This window comes from Chenopodium quinoa, unplaced genomic scaffold (assembly GCF_001683475.1).
Source record: "Chenopodium quinoa cultivar QQ74 unplaced genomic scaffold, ASM168347v1, whole genome shotgun sequence".
Classification (NCBI taxonomy): Eukaryota; Viridiplantae; Streptophyta; class Magnoliopsida; order Caryophyllales; family Amaranthaceae; genus Chenopodium; species Chenopodium quinoa.
Window position 1 is genome coordinate 2,371,375 of NW_018742810.1, and position 19,534 is coordinate 2,390,908.

The 19,534-nt window shown below is 36.1% G+C and overlaps 4 protein-coding genes across 5 annotated transcripts; all 4 read left to right on the forward strand.

Annotated features, from left to right (window-relative positions):
• Nucleotide 1: 1 nt before the first annotated feature.
• LOC110725341 lies at nt 2-4,760 on the forward strand. The gene is made up of 10 exons (XM_021904834.1): nt 2-269; nt 363-445; nt 936-1,180; nt 1,743-2,502; nt 2,605-2,764; nt 2,853-2,954; nt 3,076-3,200; nt 3,355-3,620; nt 3,713-3,803; nt 4,232-4,760. The coding sequence occupies exons 4-10, from the start codon at nt 2,389-2,391 to the stop codon at nt 4,640-4,642; spliced, it is 1,269 nt and encodes a 422-aa protein (XP_021760526.1). The 5' UTR covers nt 2-269; nt 363-445; nt 936-1,180; nt 1,743-2,388; the 3' UTR covers nt 4,643-4,760.
• On the forward strand, nt 164-1,817 carry LOC110725114 (folate transporter 1, chloroplastic-like). Its single transcript, XM_021904580.1, has 5 exons — nt 164-269; nt 363-445; nt 936-1,000; nt 1,087-1,180; nt 1,743-1,817. Exons 1-5 carry the CDS (start codon nt 164-166, stop codon nt 1,815-1,817), a joined length of 423 nt encoding a protein of 140 aa, XP_021760272.1.
• A 196-nt stretch (nt 4,761-4,956) lies between the features above and the next one.
• LOC110725342 lies at nt 4,957-10,847 on the forward strand. Its single transcript, XM_021904835.1, has 3 exons — nt 4,957-5,540; nt 6,097-6,165; nt 7,186-10,847. The coding sequence occupies exons 1-3, from the start codon at nt 5,352-5,354 to the stop codon at nt 7,411-7,413; spliced, it is 486 nt and encodes a 161-aa protein (XP_021760527.1). The 5' UTR covers nt 4,957-5,351; the 3' UTR covers nt 7,414-10,847.
• A 2,343-nt stretch (nt 10,848-13,190) lies between these two features.
• On the forward strand, nt 13,191-16,311 carry LOC110725343 (probable N-succinyldiaminopimelate aminotransferase DapC). 2 transcript variants are annotated; one of them, XM_021904836.1, is made up of 3 exons: nt 13,193-13,541; nt 14,441-15,585; nt 15,761-16,311. In XM_021904836.1, the coding sequence occupies exons 1-3, from the start codon at nt 13,344-13,346 to the stop codon at nt 15,762-15,764; spliced, it is 1,347 nt and encodes a 448-aa protein (XP_021760528.1). In that variant the 5' UTR covers nt 13,193-13,343; the 3' UTR covers nt 15,765-16,311. The 2 variants fall into 2 exon arrangements, with proteins under 2 accessions (XP_021760529.1, XP_021760528.1); XM_021904837.1 differs by lacking the exon at nt 15,761-16,311 and having other exon boundaries at nt 13,191-13,541; nt 14,441-15,758.
• Nucleotides 16,312-19,534: the final 3,223 nt, after the last annotated feature.

The window sequence follows — 19,534 nt, forward strand, 5'->3', positions numbered from 1 at the left end:
AAGCGTTGTTTTGATTTTTGAAATTTTTTTTTTTAAAATACAAGGTCCGGACCGGAAACTTTGATTTTCAAGGACCTGAATTAACGGGTCCGGTCCGGGTCATGTCGGTTCAGGTCTGGTCCAGCTTTTGTACGGAAGTGAAAAGAAGAGCACGCCGGCGTTAATGGTGGTAAAATGGGAGTGGGAGAATGCCACCGCAGGAGCCGTCGCTGGCTTCGCCACTGTGGCAATCATGCACCCCCTTGACGTCGTTTGCACCCGCTTCCAAGGTCAAACCAAAATCAATCAATTTCGTCTAATTCTCACCGTCTTTTTTTTTTTCTGGGAATTTATTTTTATCTTTATTTGTTGGAATAATACAGATACAGTGAATGATGGACGAATGTCGAATCTCCCAAGCTACAAGAACATCCCCAATGCTATCTTCACCATCGCCCGTTCTGAGGTGTCTTCAAAATTCCAATGCTTTATTTTGTTGCTTTTCAAAAAAAAACTTTATTGCTCTCTATTTACAGTTCAATATCTATCATTAGCCAATTCTATGCAACATGTTTGTATCATTGTATGTTATTCAATTAACTACTTGTGTATATTTATGGTCTTTTATGCCAATGTATGACTTTGTAAAATGCCTAATACATTCGTTGAAATTATAATTTTATTTTTAATGACATATATAAGAAGTACTGGGTGCATATTTTCAGTCAATTTAGTTTATTAAGCTGTTATCAGTCGAAAATTACAACTTTAATCTTATGGTCAATCCTAGCTGAAAGGTCTTTACAAGTTTCCATGTAATTGTGTGATCAATGAACCATACTATTTAATACTTTCAGCATGAAGAAATTAAGTTATATCTTGCTGAGATGCTATTTGTAGATTCATTCTAGTACAATTCTGCTTGCTCAACATTTTGTTTTTAACTTGTTTTCCAGGGTTCGAGGGGGCTTTATGCTGGCTTCACCCCAGCTGTTATAGGATCATCTATTTCATGGGGCCTGTTTTTTTTCTTGTAAGTTAAATTCTCTCAAGTCTGAAATTTAAGCTGTATTATCTGAATTGGAAAGGAAATGCTATTTTCTGCAGCTATAGCAGAGCTAAAAAAAGGTATTCTCATGACGAGGAGGATAAGCTGAGTCCTGGACACCATTTGGCGGCAGCTGCAGAGGCTGGTGCACTGGTCAGTTTTTTGAAACAGCAATGCTATAGTTTAAATGTCTTTAGGGGGAAGCTAGAGAAGATATAATGGTGTTGGAGGGGTTTTGATGATTAATAGTGAATTATGAAAAACAAAATATTGGATGTGGATCCCTCCCGAAATGATAAATTGGACAAAAAAATTGGGAGAAATGGGGCTTTTATATAGGGATGGAGGGAGTGTGTATGAAGCTTAAGTATGGACATAAGTCACCCTGAATTTTCATTCTGTCAGGCTTGTTATCTCAAAGAGTACTTTAATCTATAATTCACTATTCAATTGATTTTGTCAATGCTCAGAGGAAACAAAGTAGGAGTTTACACGAGTTTGTATTAGAGATGTCCCAATCAAATTTGTGAATAACATTTTAGGATACTACGATGTCCCCACTTACATTTTTAAGTTCCTTCAAATTTGGCCACAGTGCTACTAGAACGGGCTTCTTTCTCGCTTTGGAGAAGTAAGAAACATGCTTTCATTTTTTCGTTTTCATGTTGTTTGTTAGAACTGATTTCTAACTAGTACATGTATGAACTATTTACAGGTATCTTTTTTCACAAATCCTGTTTGGGTCATTAAAACAAGATTACAGCTACAGAATCCTCTTCATCAAACCTGACAGAATGAAAATTCAGGGTGATTCGACATTCGTCCATCATTCACTGTATTATTCCAACAAATAAAGATAAAAATAAATTCCCAGAAAAAAAAAAGACGGTGAGAATTAGACGAAATTGATTGAAATGTCTTGTCCTATACTATCTATCCACCAGATCAACATATAGATTTTCAATGTTAGTTCTTTATAATTTAAAAAAAAAATAGATTATACTTTGTCCATTTCTTATTACACGCATCACTTTTTAGAAATGAAAATTTCAATTTAGATAACATTTTTTCATTTTTAATTAATAAATTTTCTCTATCTTTTAGCACGGTTCTCTATTTAAAAACGGGGGAAGTAAAAGTTATTGTAGAAGATTAAAGTTGTATAGACTGACATGTCCAATTAAAGTGATGCGTTAGGGGAGGAGGTACGGAGAAAAATGAAAAGACGGGACTGGTTGATAAACAAAGCAGCCAAGCCAAGCTAAGCTAAGCAGGTTCAAAATAGAAAAAGGGTTGGGAAAAGGCCAAAGAGGGGGTTGCGAGTGGCGGGAATCAATGGGAGAAATGGAAAGGGAAAGGGAATGGGAATGGGAATGGGGTGGTACGGACCTCTAATAGACCTATCGGCGGCATCTTCTCACGTCGGGGATTTTGTGCAACTTATCGTATTCGTACACCACTACACTCCCGTTCAGGTCTGATGACCTCTTCATCCTAATTATGTAACCTTCAATTTCTGGGTTTATTTTATTCGGTTAATTTTTTGTTTTGTATATATTATTTGGAAAATTATGAAGTACAAATTAGGACGAGGACGAGAAATGGGAAGAGGAAGAGGTGAATTGATTCGCACAGACATATCGGTTGGGGACGAAACTCGACCGCAACTCAGCATTACCCTTTGGAATAACCACCTCGCTTCTTCCGTCTCTGCTGGAGATATCCTTTTCTTCCGAAGTTTGTTTTGCCTATTTCTCTTCTTACTCACTGTCACTTTTATTTGGAGTATTACTTACTACAATAGTTTTTGTCTGTTTCTGTTTAGACGTCAAAGTATGTTCATATGCTGGTATGCTTCAAGCCACTTCTGTTGAATATTCTTCTATTCTTCGCCTCATCCACCCTTTCCATTCACTCCTTTCTCGAGGTGTTTCTATTTCACTCCTTTTTACTGTCTCTAATTTCAATACTATCTTTCTATGGACTGCCTATAATAATAATAATAATAATAATAATAATAATAATAATAATGTATTCTGTTACTTTAGGTGTGGATGATTTGCTCACTACTTGTCGCCTTGTTGGTACTGCTAAGGATAAGCTTAGGAGGGTTATACAATGGGTGCACCACACTAGATCCACTCTTTCTTATCAACAACCTAACTTCCACCAAGTATTCCTCCCCCTCTTTTTCTTCTATTCTAAAAATAAGCTTCATTCCTGCTCTTTATCAATCAAAGCCTTAATCCCATAAGTAGGGTTGGCTACATGAACCAAATTTGATTATTCCTGCTCTTTGATGATTATATATCTTTATGTTATGCTAGACGACTCCAGCACCTCGAAACTGGAAAGTGCACCAAGAGCAAAAACCCCGTCAATGTTTCTTACTTTCACAAGTCTTGCACCTGTCTACTTCCTGTAAGGCCATTTTTCATGCATCAATTGGTCAAGTTTTTCTGCATTCGCTGTGGCCTCATGCTGACAATGAAAGGCTCTTCATCCGTAGTCGATTGACTACTAAGGCTGACTTCATAGTGGAAGATATGATATGTACTGGCTGCCACCTCTGTGGCTTCCCCTTGTGTTCTGAGTATGATCCCTATTCAACTTTTCATTAAAATTTTCAACTCACAACCATTGTTTACTTTATACTGATGTGTTGATCTTTCTTGATTGCACCAGCTCCGCAACTGTGGGAAAACAAAGTCCATTATATTGTGCCAAGAGCTCAAATCGACTTCATACTGTAGGCTTGATATATAGGCCATTTATGGTATGACTTTCTCTTGTTATTAGCTCTATTTCTCTTATTGGACTTTGAAAACATGATCAAGTCATGAGTGTCGAGTGCTTGATATATAGGCCATTTATGTGAGTGTCAAGTGCTTGTTCTCATATTAGTCATATACAGTTGAATGGTATTTAACTATTAGTGTAGTACCGTGATGACAGAACATGTTACCTCTTCAATTTCTGTCACAGGTTATACTATAGTTTTATACCGATTCTTATGATGATAATACTTATGGATGAAAGATGAAAATACAGTTTTGTGTTCAAAATTATCTGCCAATATGTGTATAAATCCTTAATGCTCCAAAAATGTTATGCAACAATATAAAGCTTGATAAGGTGTTGAAGCATAAATTGCAAATGAAGTTGTAGAATGCCTTTTAAATTGATTATTCTTGTAAAATGCAGCTATACGTATGGGATGACTCAGAGTATATTCCACTTCATGTTACAAATAAAGCAGCTGAGTTCCTGTTTGGGAATATCATTGCTGAAGATGTGTACCAGTCATACAAGGGCCAAAAAGATCATCAGTGTCTGAAAAATCCCTTCAAGGCATATGTTAATAAACAGAATCACGGAAGAGTTGAGGCAAAAGGCATTGGGTCAAGCTCATCAGTCAGGGCTGTAGGATTAGAGATGAGGAAACATAATGATGCTAAAAGTCCTAACTTCTATCTAATATGGTTGATTGTGCTAAGGTTGTTGCTGCTTAAAGGGAAAAATTCCTCTTTGAAGTTTGAAGTTCTTGTTAATCCTAGCTTGGAAATAGAAGATGGGAGATTTGAAATGATATCTGTGTCAATGTCATGTGAATAGTCGTTTTTTTTTTTATGAAATTTGATCAAGGTGTTTTTTTGGAGAAACTTCCTCTTTGAAGTACAAGTATATTTTTTAAAATAATATGATTTATATATACTCTGTATCAAACCTTCAATATTAAATAAAAAAAAAAAAATTGTATTAAGAGTTTAAGAACCAAACTTCAATAAATTGTGTTAAGCATGTTGCATGATTTGCATCTTTGTTTGAATAAATTGCAATACTAAACTTGACACATAATTTAAGAACAAACATAGGATGCAGATTAAGGAGAAATTTTATTATATAATGTATAGTTGGTGGTGGATTAGCAATGTAAGTATAAAAGAGGAGAGAGTTGAACTAGTAAGAGACTACGAGGGAGAAAAAACTACGTTTAATAGTTGACCCTTAGCAAATACTCCATACTTTACTTTTTTCTTTTTTTTTTTTTTTTTTTCTAAACGCGCAAATACTCCGTATTTCTTTGAGAAGTGTTGCCAACAAAGTGTTGACCCATTTGGTAAGTTTGGAGTTCAAATCTTATCAAGTCGAGTTCCTTGTTAATTTAAATAAAATTAAGAAGCGGTTTTGTGATTCCAAACTCCAACTCATTCGCCGTAGTCCGTATCATCTAGCCAGTAGAAAAGGGGAGCAGGTATAATATTGATCATCGGGGAAGGAAGTGTATTGGTGGGAGAAGCAGAAGGTTGGAAAGAGAGAGAAGATGAGAGGTGTTGGAGGACCGTTGCTGTGCATCGGAGATCTGCTGTGCGATGTTAGAAAATCAGAAGATAATTTGGAGCACCCAATTCCCCAAATTCAAACACCCTCTTCTCCTTCTCCTTCTGCTTTGCCTTCTTCCTCTGATATCCACCTCGATCTTCATCCTTCTCGCCTTACACAACTTTTCCAGGTAAAATGTCTTAAAACTATATAATTTACTATTGTTATCAAACCTAAAATTTGCTCATTTACCACCCAAATAAATTCTATTAATTTTTGTTGCTCAATTCTATTGTGCTTTAATGTCCCAGAAAAGGTACAATCTCGGTTTTAAAACATTTATGTGCAACCGTGTTCTTGAGTTGTATTCTTCAATCAAAGTTGTATTCTTCAATGTTCTTGATTTGTAATCTTCAATCAAAGTTGTATTCTTCAATGTTCTTGAGTTGTATTTTCAACCAAAGTTGTACACTTGTTTGGGGGAGGGGGGGGGGGGTTGGAAGGATACTACTCCCATTTTTCTATCTTTAACAAATTATAAGGGATATTATGTCAGTCATTAAACTAGCTGCTTTGTTTGGTCGACTCAAATTTAGCTTAATGTATATGTATGGATATTGGTGATGAATTTTATTTTTTTTTAATTCATCAAAATTTGCCCCATATTCAAGAATCTCTACTCACTAGTGGTGTAGATTTCAATTCTGTTTAGAAATCAATCTCATTCCAATCATGGCTTGTTATAGGAAAACTATGAGCAGTTGAACAAGGCACTTGCTGGGACAGATCATTCATGGACTGGTTTGACATTGAAGGTAAACTCATTCTACTTCTATAAAACTCCTTTAACTCTGACTACTAATTGTCATAGCATCATGCTTCAGTGGTTCATCGGGTTGTTAGGATTACAGTGATTTCAATTAAGAAAACACTTAAACAATGTGTGGGATCAAATCCTAAAGTGTAAAATTACAAGACAATTGTAAAATATCAAATGCAACACAATGTATTACAATCAAGTATAAGAAATTACAGAAATTCACAAAGATAACACTTGTGTAACGATGATCAAACTTGCCTTTTCTCTAAGCCGACAACAACAAGCATGAACATGAGAATAATGATGTCCCGTAAGACTCAAACCTTGATACACTGTCAAAGGCGTGTATACACTTTCCTAAAGAGTGTTATTTCCCCCACACGGTGCTTGGGTTAAACCGGAAATCCTCTTTGAGATACAATTGACAGCAAATTTCGTTCTTAGCACTAGAATCGAAATACGATGAACAATTCATAAATTTGGCTAAATTTCTAGAATTTTCTCACAAAAGATTGCAAGAAGTTTGTGAGAAAAGATGTGGAGAATACTTTTTGGGAGAGAAAAACTGAAAAACTATATATCTCTCATTCCTTCTCTTCTCTTTATAATAAAAAGAATCGAAAGAATAACCGCAACTCCCGAAGAGCCGCGGGTGCGGCAGCCCAACCCGCGGGCGCGGACTGAGTGAATAATGATCCACTCAAAGTTTCTAGAGATGGCTGGCCGCGGGCTTGGAGAGGGTGCGGCCCACCCGCCGCGGGCGCAGCTCTTGTTCTCCACATACAATCTAAACATCTAACGCGGGTTTCTTCAGTTGCCACTTACCAGAACTATTATACGCTTTCACTGTCTTGCTTCCTATTCTTCATTGCTTGTAAACTTGTTTTCTCTCAACTGCTTGCAATTCTTTCTTCTGCAAGAGCATTTGTCATCGCGCTTCTTTGTTATATTCAGCTTCTGCTGTCTGACTACTTATATTTTTCTTCTTTGCTCCCCTCCCCTCTTCTTCTCTTAGCTGTGTACTGCTTTGGATACTGCAAAGAAGTTGATAGAATCCACCAACTCAAACGTGACCATGCTGTCAGAGAATGTTGGGGAACTTGAAAAGATGATCAAGAAAGGTGATTCTGCTATAGCAGAGGTCAGATCCATTCATAGCTCAAAAGCCAAAGGATTGCTCCATCCAGTGAGAGTGAATCCTGATCAAAACTCATTAAGCATATCTGTTGATAGTGAAGTGTAAACCAACTTGTGCCTTCAGGTAGAAAATGTCTATGGATTTGCAATTGTTTTCCTTTGGTGTATGAAACGATGTATTTCTCTTGTTTACCTCTTCCCAGAGTAGCAGTTTGCTTCGTGCAAGGGGACATTATCTCTTGGATTGGTTGATTAGTAAGACTGTAAGAGTGAAATATAATTTAAATAAAGAAAATACTTTTTTATTACTATTTTTGTTTTGAGGTGCTCTAGGATTAATGAGTTAAGATTACACATTATAGATTTTCTTTTTTGGCAATAATGAAAATTAATGTCATGTAGAAAAACCATGTTTTGATATTGAGCTATGTTTTAAGTTGAAATTGTATAGCCATCGCATGGAGTTTTTACTCTTATTTTTTTATTTAAAGGCGTCTGTAAATATTGGATTCAGATTTTGATGATTAATTCTTCAGAAGATCCAAGATCCATTTATAACATTAATATATACTTACCATCTGATGTCAAAAAAGCCTTCTTCTGGGATAGGGGTGGAGAAGTGCAATATCTTTGTACATTTACTATTATTTGTGAAAGTATGCCTTCGGTTATTATTTATAGATCAGGAAAAATGTTTCAAAGAACCTGGAGAGCTCGCAATGAGGCAAGTGGGCAACTATGAACCACCCACTGGATAAATTGTGCCTGCTGAGATTTGGTAGTCCCAGACTACAGACTACTCCCATCTGTAATTCAGATCAATGGTTGGCGGTTTATTCAATGCTGGTCTACTAACCACTTACAGATGATTCTCTACCGGTATTTGTTTGCAGCTTTTTTCTTCCTCAAAGTTTATGCTTCTGTTTTCTGGATCTAGAATTAGAAGGGTTTGTTTTGATTGGGTTATTACTCCAATATACGGCTCTGATAGATAATTCAAATAAAAATATTTTATTCATCTGATGTCAGGTATACTGTTTTGCCAACTGAATACACTAATATTGCAAACGTCTGGAATGTTATTGCTGCCACTATCTAACTTGATGATAATTCTTGTTGGTCATGCCGTTATGGACTAATAAAATGCCCAACATGCTAAAATATTCAGGGTGTATCGTAATTGTCTTTTTAGCTCTCAAAATATCTTAATGCATGTGGTTCTTGAAATATGTCCTCTCGTGGTGATACTGTACTAGGCTACTAGCTCTCCCTTGATGACCTGTCTGCACTGTGTAAAGCTCTTATTTGCAGTAGTGAAGTTTTGTTGTAATGAGCTAATGGGTCCTGTGAAGATGCTTGTGAGTAAGATTAATAAATTAATGCTTGTGGTGAGGGTAATTGTGCTTGAAAATGTTATCTATACATTAGAGAGTGAGGTCATTTGTTTAATGGTTGGAATTTCTTGTGGAGTTGACTCTTTACTATCTTTGTGGTTTAGATTATAATGGGCTGCGTTATAAGGCCTTTTAAAATTGTTTTTGCATTTTTTTTCAAAGTAGCAAAGGTCGTTACATTTTGAATAGATAAGGATATAACCTTTTTGCTTTCTCAGAGAGTAGTCAAGAGTAGGATTGCATGTGTTTAAGCCTCTTTGAAGACATTGGAGTAATGTTGATGTTGATATTTTTGTGAGGGGTATATTGTTGTCCAAAAGTGACATTTGATGATCTAGTTTGTTAATTCTCCTTGCAATTCTAAAATCTTCATTTTCTGTGACTGTTTATGTATTGGGTTGGATGTGTGGATAGGAATAATTTAAAGGACCTCCTCATCCAAGTCTTTTATGAGTTGTTTACAATGCCTCCACAGTATCTGTTGCCAATGTTTTTGGGAAGACTAATGTTCCTCTAAAGGTAAGAGCTTTTGTTTATAATTGGAGTTTGGTGACATTGATATTAATGATATGCTTCAAAATCTGAGGACTTGAGGCTGGGGTTAGTTACTTTGTTGGGTATTTGTATGCTGTGTCGCGTTAGCAATGTTTTTCTAGACTCCTTTATTAACTTCATCGTCAAGTGACTTAATATTTTTGTAGGAGTTTATTTGCATGTCATTAGAATATTGAGTTTGCTTCGTTATTGTTTGGAATCGTGATTAATGAGGTTTGTAGCCTTGTAGGGGATAAGGAAAAGCTGTAAGGGTGCTGTGTTTCTATGGTGAATCCATTGTGGCTATGATGGAATTCACATATGTTTTCGGGAGCCTCTTGAATATCCAACTTTCTTCAGGCCTGACCATTTCTTGTGGACTGAGGGAAAAGGCAGTAAGAGAGATTTTCTCCATGCCACATTAGTGACAAAGCTGAGTCTTTAGGACCATTTTTTAAAGGTGTACGTAAACAATTAAAGGGTTACTTGCCTGATAAGGAGAGTAAGAAAGGTTTTCTCCCTGCCCTATTATTAAGTGACATAAGGGCATAACTGAGTCTATATAACCTTTTTTTGATAAACCAATTAAAAGGTTATTTCTTACCTGAAAGGGCTGAAACCCATTGTCAAAGCCTTTACCAACAAGGATAGAAAATCTGATGACATGATAATATGCATTCTTTTTCCCCCTCCCTTCCTACCCCCTTTTCTCCTATAAAATTGAAGATTTCCTGCATGTGTTTTCCTAACAATTTAGCTTTGCTGAGTTGTCATTTACTGCTTATAACGACTGCAGGTTTGTGCTCTGAGTCCAATTTATTTTTTTTAGCATCATTAAATATAGTATACCTGATTTGGTCCTAAAATTGAAGTTTCCCTATGTCCCAATTGGTTAATACAAATGAATTGATTTCAGGAATCTCTAGATTGAATGCTGAAGTTTTTTCTGTTTTCGGCTTTTTGGCCCTGAATACTTTTTGTTGTTTGATGTTGTTTTGGTTTCAGCCCTTTCAGGTAATGTTAATGTGGCTCTCATATAATTTATCATCGCTTCTCCATTTACGTGCAGCAATATGTTTAAATGCTTAGACTTTTCATATCCCCTATGCCTAAATAAATCGTGTTATATAACTATATGTCCTATTCTGAATTCTTAGATGGTGAAAAGCTAAATGATAAGTACTTTTCTCATTTCAAGCGGAACTGTAGAGCATAGTTCCATGAGTTTATGCAGGTAGATTGCAGAAGTTGTCCATAATTGAGTTGCCAGAGTTGAGTTATAGAGATCCATGTAGCAATTGGATCAAGTGCAATCTTTAACGGTTTCTTGTTGACTGGATACTCAAGGTTCAAAAGGTAATCTCATGATGCACGTCATGTGGAATGTGGATTGTATCGTGAACTGATGATATCAAATGACATCCAAACTCAAGTTGATTAGCCACATAATCTTTGTGAATTCCTTGAGCATATTTGACTCTTCTGCAAGGCCAGTAGAATCTGCAATAGAATGTACATGTATTGAAACTTATTGAACAACTATTTGAGATTCAGAAGATACTTTTTGTATTGTAATTGAACTAGTGCAGATTGCAAAATTCAGTGGTGGATATAGAGTCTTGTATAGATCATAGGTCTGAATATTAAAGTTAGGCCCCGTTTACTTCACCTAATTTTTGCTGAACTGAAATTATTTTTACTGACTTGAAATTATTTTTGCTGAACATAAATTATTTTTACTAAACTGAAATTAATTTTGCTGAATTGAAATTATTTTTACTGATTTTCTGTTATGTTTCTTCTTTAAAGTCACTGTTTTTTACTGAACTGAAATTATTTTTTACTGAACTGAACTTATTTTTCCTGAACTGAACTTATTTTACTGAACTGAAATTGTTTTTACCAAATTTTTTTTAAGGTGAAGTAAACAGGACCTTAGTTGCATATTTTGTGCTAATTTTAAGTCAATGTTTTGATCTAATCCGCTCCCATACTCCACCAAGGCACCAAAGTATTTAAAACTTACTACCGCAAATTAAAAATTTTGTAAATTACTACCGTAAAAAAGTTTGAAAATTTTGATTTTACTATCAGACTCCACTTTAGGTGAATCGCTAAACATCGCCCGCAAATCTCCACATAAAGCCCACAAATTTGTATTAAAGTGACCTTTTTGCCCTTTTTGTTTTTAAAAAAAACCACTCACTACATCTTTCTAAAAGCGGCAAGGGAAAGAGGTGGCGGCGGCGACGACGGAGGAAAGGCAGCGACTTGGTGGCAAGGTAATTATTTAAATTATTTTTTTAAAAAAAAGAAAATAAGCGGCGAAGGTGGGGCGCCTGGCCAGGACGCCCACCCACTGGCGGTGGCGCCAGCTCCGGCAGCCAGTGCCGGTGGCGTGGCGTGTGGCTTGGAAGCCCAGCCAACGGTAGAGGCGTCCAAACCAGGCGCCTGCCCACTGGCTATGGCTGCCGGATCTGGCGCCACCGCCAGTGGGTGGGCGTCTTGGCCAGGCGCCCCACCTTCGCCGCTTTTTTTTTAATTTTTTTTTTTTTTTGGGAAAATCAGAAAAGTTGTATTTCTTTTAAATAATTTTGTTTTATGTCTAATTTTTTTTTAATGTGTTTGATTTTTTTTAATATTTATTAATTTTATGTGTTATTTTTTATAAGTCTAGTATACATATTTTTTATAAAATCAAATAAAAAACATAAATTTCCCCATCCTAAATCAAAACATAAATTTATTAAACATAATTTTAAAAAAAAAAACAAAAACAAAATAAAAAAAAGGCAAAAAAAAAAAAATTAAACGGTAACGGCGGTGTCTGGCAGAAACGCCAGTGCACTGGTGGTGGCACCTAGCCTGGACGCCTGTGCACTGGTTAAGCGCCTGGGCTGGACGCCAGTGCACTGGTTGTGGCGCCTTGCCTGGACGTCCTTGCCATGGTTCCGGCGTCCAAACTAGGCGCCACCTCGTTTTCCGTCGAAGACGACGTATCTCCGGCGTCCCTCGCCTCTCCGGCCTCTCCTCCAGTCTCCCGGGCAACCCAGTACGACTCCACATTTGTTAGATCGAGATTTGTTCACTTTGGGTACGATTTTAGAAATGGGCAAAATTGTCAAATCATGTCTAATTTGTGGGCTTTATGTGGAGATTTGCGGGCGATGTTTAACAAATCCCCACTTTAGACGTCACTTTTTCCCTTTAACCCATGTTTTACCCTTGGTTAAAAAAAAAGAAAAAAAGAAAAGAAAAGAAATTGATATAAAGTGAATTAATATAGGAATAGCAATGAAGTAATAGTGGAACAAAAATGAGTTGTTCCGAATAGTAGGTTCAAGTAATCATTGGCGGACCTGGCCTTGTGCATGGTGAGTCAAATGACTCACCAGGGCCCAAAAAAAATTTCTAAGTTTTTTTTTTAAAAAAAATAAAAAAATAAATTATTTTCTTTGGTTGATTTTGTTGTTGTTTGTTTGGTAAACTTTGAACCTTTTGTTAATGTTGTTGGGTTTTTGATGAAATTTAAACCTTTTGACCATTTGAATTGTAGTCAGTGTTTATTTAGGGTGTTTATTGATGCCAATTATGTCTGTCAAATTGTCAATACACCATTGGTTTTGGTACATTTATATGGGGTTTTGCATATGTGCTGATTTGATTGGCGATTCGGACGATTGCTTATGATATAGTCGACCCACCCTAATGATATAGTCAATTATGTCTGTCAAATTGTCAATACACCCTAATGCTTGTACAGATTTTAATCTTGTCAATTATTAGAGAGCTAAGCTTGCCATGTTGTCAACAAATTTTTTACATATTTGGTTATCGATTGTGACTCACCAGTCGGAAATTCCTGGGTCCGCCACTGCAAGTAATGTGATAATTGTATGTACGCATCGAGGGGTGGTGGCTAATAAACAAGTGTTAAGTGGTCTGTGGGAGGACCGGCGGATAGAGTTAGGCCTTGTTAGGAGTTAGGAAGAGGAAGTTAGGCCTTGTTAGGAGTTAGGAAGAGGAAGTTAGGCCTTATTAGGAGTGGTTTGTGTATAGTCAGAGTCGGATGAAGTGAAATCCCCCTACCCGGCCTCAAAATTGTGAAATGCAAATCGTAGACAGCGTCCATTGTACCTGGACATCTCATTCTCAAATGCTTCGCCTTTTTCCTTTTTTTAAGATTCCAACTCCCCTCCATTACAGATTTGCTGCTGCTGCTTCTGCTTCTGCTTCTGCTTCTGCTTCTGCTTCTGCAATTCATTCATCTACAATGTCGACTGATATCGCTCAACCCCCACTTCAGGTATTCCTTCTCTCCCTAATTCTTTAATTTTATCATCACCCCCCGATTATTCAAATTATTCCTTTGATTTCTGAATTCCAAACTCATTCAAGTTTGGATCGATTCCCTTCCTTCCTCTAATCAAATCCACTCTTCTATATACTTCAATTTTTAAATATAGTCTCTAATTTCAATTTCCATTTATGGTGAATTGTAAACTAAATTAGATACAACTTGGAAATTAGGGATTTCTTAGGGTCTACTGTCTTCGTTTGCCCATCATCAACCTATATATTTGTTGGATTTTTGACATTACTGATACTACAACATTGAAATCCTCGGATACAATACTTTAGTAACTACCTCCATTAATTATTATATGCAACAAAAGGGTATTATTTGTGAGACATAAAACATTCCTTTGTTGCATTTAATAATTAACGGAGGTAGTATTTTATATGAATTCCGAAATGGAATCCTGAATTTCCTCTTGTTAGACTGTAGCAATAAGGGCCATTTAAGGACCTGTGGGAAATAAGGGGCATTCAAAGATCTGTAATTTAAGCATTATTGTCTCATTAGTTTTGTTGCAGCTGTGTTCTGCTCCTGTTTCACTGCATTAACACAGTTTCAACTATTATATATAACAGTCTCTCCTGCCTGACTTTTCACTTCAGATACATTATTGATGGCGTTTTACCTCTGCTTACTTGCTCTTCTTCTTTACGCCTTTGCTATTCTTGTTTCTACCAAAATTTGTTACTATGTCATGAATGATACCTAATCTTGCTGCAACTTCTTATTATTTACCATAGGAAAAGAGAAATTAAAAAAAACCTGTCTTATGTCTTAAACAATGAAAAATGGTGTATATTCTGGTATAGAAGTTGTTTCCCTGATAGTTTCTGGGCACTTCACAGGTTGCAAAGCGCTTAGAGAAGTTTAAAACCACCATTTTCACTCAGATGAGCCAGCTAGCTATTAAACATGGAGCAATTAACCTTGGCCAAGGATTTCCCAATTTTGATGGACCTGAGTTTGTCAAAGCAGCTGCTATTCAAGCCATTAATGATGGTAAAAACCAGTATGCTCGTGGCTATGGAGTTCCTGACCTCAACTTTGCTGTGGCTGAGAGGTTTAAGAAAGACTCGGGACTTGCAGTTGATCCTGAAAAGGAAGTCACTGTCACCTCAGGTTGCACAGAAGCCATTGCTGCAACCATGTTGGGTTTGATAAATCCTGGCGACGAGGTCATCCTCTTTGCCCCATTCTATGATTCCTATGAGGCTACTCTCTCTATGGCTGGTGCCAAAGTAAAAGGCATCACCTTGCGACCACCAGAGTTTGCACTGCCTCTTGATGAGCTCAAGTCTGCAATTTCAAAGAACACCCAAGCAATCCTCTTGAACACTCCTCATAACCCAACCGGAAAGATGTTCACTCGGGAGGAACTTGATGTCATTGCATCTCTGTGCATTGAAAATGACGTCTTGGTATTTTCTGATGAGGTTTATGACAAATTATCGTTTGAAATGGATCACATCTCCATAGCATCTCTTCCTGGCATGTATGAGCGCACTGTGACAATGAATTCTCTTGGAAAGACGTTCTCTCTAACAGGGTGGAAGATTGGATGGGCCATAGCACCTCCACATTTGACATGGGGAGTGAGGCAAGCACACTCATACCTCACATTTGCTACTTCGACCCCAATGCAGTATGCAGCAGCTACTGCTTTGAGAGCACCGGAATCTTATTTTGAGGAGTTGAAGAAGGATTATAAGGTCAAAAAGGGGATTTTGGTGGAAGGACTACAGGAAGCTGGTTTTAAGGTATTTCCATCAAGTGGGACCTACTTTGTGATAGTAGATCACACCCCTTTTGGTCAGAAAGATGATGTTGCGTTCTGTGAGTATCTGATCAAGGAAGTCGGGGTGGTGGCGATCCCAACAAGTGTATTCTATCTGAACCCTGAGGAGGGCAAGAACCTTGTCAGATTTACCTTCTGCAAAGATGAAGACACCTTAAGGGCTGCTGTTCAGCGAATGAAGGAAAAGCTTAAAAGGTAAGAGTTCTCTAAATAAAATCTCTTTCGTGTAGGGGGAGTGGGGAGGTTAGTGGTTAAATGATATTTGTTGTGATTTGTGAACTTCAGATTGTTGAAAGGTTAAGTGAAAATTATTAATATTCCCTTGGCGTTGGCTGGAATGATTATGATAATGATGCTTTGATTTTACCAGGTGAGGACTCTTGAGCACACTTTGGAAAGTGGTGGTTTAATAATGTGCCCAACTTGTATTTGGTTTAATTGTGTCATTACTTTTGAATAGTATAAAACGCCTCCATTAATTATTCGTAGAAACAGACCTTCTGCTGGAAAAGAAGGCCCGTGAGTAACCTGATTCTAGATTTTATACCCTCTTAAGTTACTAATAAAGCATACTCTCGATGTACAGAATTAATACATGCAAACTGTTAATTTCCAGCTTGAGGAGAGTTTTAGATTTCTGAAAAATAATTCAATAGCAAGTATTCTAGTGGATGAACCGATCAATTTATGATCCTATATCCTCTATTTACTATTTGTGCCTTGTTGGTCTGTGGAACATTTGGAATGTCTAGAGAATATAAAGCATGTGGGTGAATGCCTGAATGGCCATGATTCTATCTGTATGTTGCATATAATCACTTGTTAACTTGTGTAAAAACCTTGGCTTCTTGCAACTTCCTGTTTATAGTACTCCACGCTGAAAGTGTGAAGATCTGGGTAGGTAACCCACTGCTTAGAAGATTTTTGGTCGTTCTTTTTTGTACAAATTTACGTTGGGACCAAGTAACACAATTTTTTGCTGCAAAGGAGTATTAGAACTGCCATTTTTCTTTTTCCTTTTTGACATATTGAGTAGAAAACTTTGTAAATTGTACTGGAATTTACGAGCACATACAAATAACTAAACAACAAATTTTTTAGAAATCTGAATTTCCTTGGCTACTTTGGTGTAGTCATAGAGATAATTTCCAAGCCTTTTTTCAGGTACGAAGTATTTAGCAATCAATTGTGTAATGTGGAGTAGTACATACGGTGTAAATTGGTAAGCAATCAATTGTGTAACGTGGAGTAGTACATACGGTGTAAATTGGTAAACAACCGTAGAACCGCTAACTCAAACAGCCAACATTATGGGAGGTTGCGAAAAAATGCTTTAATCAATTAAATTTGGCCTTGTTTAAAAAATAAATAAATAAAAAAAGGCTAGGTCTTTGTGTGATTGCAGCTTATAAAATCCTACCCAAAATGGGCAAAATCTGGTTAAAAAAAAAAGGGCATGTGTTAATGCAACCTTGGACATTACCAGTAAGGGCAGTAACCTTTAATCAGGCCAATAATTGTAAAATCTGGTAATATAATTAACAGATTCTGTTCAGAAAGGGTTCTTTACCAATGACATTAATTTCTATTTGGTAGGAAAAAGGAAATAAATGGAAAGATTGGGGATAATAGGTGAGAATAAGCAGCAGTTGAAAATCCAAAATTTTGAATTTCAAAAGAGATTACTTTGTAAAATGGAGAGGATACCTTGTCAAGTCAACCAAGGCTGAAAGATGCAAAAGATCAGAGTTGGCCAACTAATAATATCTCCTTAATTAATAACTCTTCTAATAACTCTATCTGTTTTTGTTTATAAGTCAAAAGGTAATGCTATTCGTCCAATGAAACACACCCAACTTTTCTATTTCCATTTTCATCTTCATCAGGCACTTGCTCTTTCTGAGATTGCTATTTGCTATTTTAAACTCTATTAGGTGTTGTTTGGCTAACTTTCAAATATGTGGGAAATGAAAATTCATGGGAATTCGCAAATAGGGTAGTTGTTTGGTTAACAACAAAAAGTGAAAATGGAGGAATTGGAAATTCATGGGAATTTTGACTTTCCATAAAACATGGGAAATTAATTACCTACCTCTCCCTTGGTTACTCAAAATTCCCATGAATTTCAAATTCCTTTATGAGAACCAAACAACTTATGGTCATTTTAAATGAATTGTATGAAAGAAATAAATTTCCATAAAATACAAATTACCATAGGAATTTAATGTCTATGTTAACCAAACAAGCCCTTATTAAACAAGCAAACCATTCCCTTTTGACTTTTGAAGTTCTAGGAATGAAGATACAGAATATATTTATATTTTATGTGTAGTCGCGCAGCTTGAATATGTCATCCAATTTGTACTTCTTCGGTGGAGTAAACCGGACTTTTTACTCCGTACATTAAGTTCTACTTTGTAATTTAAACGAAATAGTCTTTCTAAGGAGGTGTTACTATTACTCATCGATCATTTAAGATTACTAATTTCCTTATGTTTAAAAATTTATTTAATGGGACACTTTTGTAAAATATAAAATATTGTAACATTTACAAAATTTCAAATAATTCTCTAGGTAATTAGACAAAGTATATTAAAAAAAATCCCAATAAATTATTCCTTTTTTTTTTCCTAATCTAAATTTTAGAACAACTTTAGATGTGAAGGCACACTACCAACCCAAAACTACCATATTCATGAAAATGGTTACAAAACTCTCGTACCCTGACCTTCTTCTCTCATTTTCTTATAAGAATAAGGAAATTGGGAAAAGAGGTTCATTAAAGTTGTTTTCTCTTTATCTGTTTTGGTTTGGTAGAACATGAGCAGATTGATCACCAATGAATCACAATTGAATAATGCTCTTTGGTTTTTTCAAGTAATAAAAAAAAAGAAGAGGGGTAAAATCATTTTTTTTTTTTTTTTGACAAGGGTTAAAAAATAAACAAACCTAATAAACATTACTATTAAAGCACATTAAATGCACCGAAGCTTCTCTTGCAATTTGATGAGCCCTGTGAACACGCTGCCTATACGCCTTGTAAATACTACAGTATTGAAAAGTCGACCCCAGAAGTTGTATCTGCTGCACGAGCCATAGATAATTGATGTCCCTACAACCATCACCTCTTAGAAGAATGACAAGATTATAAGAATCATAAAATACAATAGTCCACTGAATGTTAGAATTGGAGGCCCATTGTAAGGCATACAAACAAGCCAAAGCTTCCAAGTGTAAAGCTGAGGTGCAAAACCCATAATTACTCCCTCCAATAATCCTATCATCCAGAGGGTCAGAATTATCAAGACACCAACCCATTCCTGTTGTGTGAGTGTCTTTGAACCATGAACTGTCAATCTGTATCTTAACCAAAATTTCTAGAAACTAAAGCACCAATTGTGATATTTGCTCCCTTCTTCAACATTTTGACAATTGAGGTATTTGACAGTAATTGGAGAGAAAATTGGGCACTATATAAAATACATTAGGTCGTTATGCACTCGATAAAAAAAGTAATGTCATTTATCTAGTTTAATAACATATGGATATTGTTCTTTGTAACAAATCTAAATTTATTTCTCATTATAGATAGGTGTATCATATTGTTCCTTTTATTCTTACCTTTTAGAAATTGCTATTAGAACAATTACGGTGTAATATTTAAAATTTATTTTTATAAAACATTCAAAGTCAAATTAACCATAACGACACACTTTATTGCTAGTATGGAATAAGATGGTTGTCTTTTCCCTTTTTTTTTTTTTTGGTTTGTTTAAAATGGAGATTATATATAATAAAATAAAATGATTAGGAGAAGAAGTTTAGAACCATTGCAAACCCATTGACAAATATTAGTTTGATGCAAAATAAGGGGGCGTTTGGTTTGCAGAGTGGTATGAGTTTGGAATCAAGAATGGGGTTAAGGTGGTATCGGGTTGGAACTTGATACTTAATACCATGTGTTTGGTTCCATTTTGGAATGAAATCTCACCGCCTTTAATTTGATACCTAAGGGAATGGAATGGACCAAACCCACCTCCCCCCAAGGTTTATGGGGTTTAAAATTCATACTTTTGACAACCAAATATATGATATGAGTTTTAGTCGTTCTAAACCCATACCTCATACCTACATTCCGCGAATC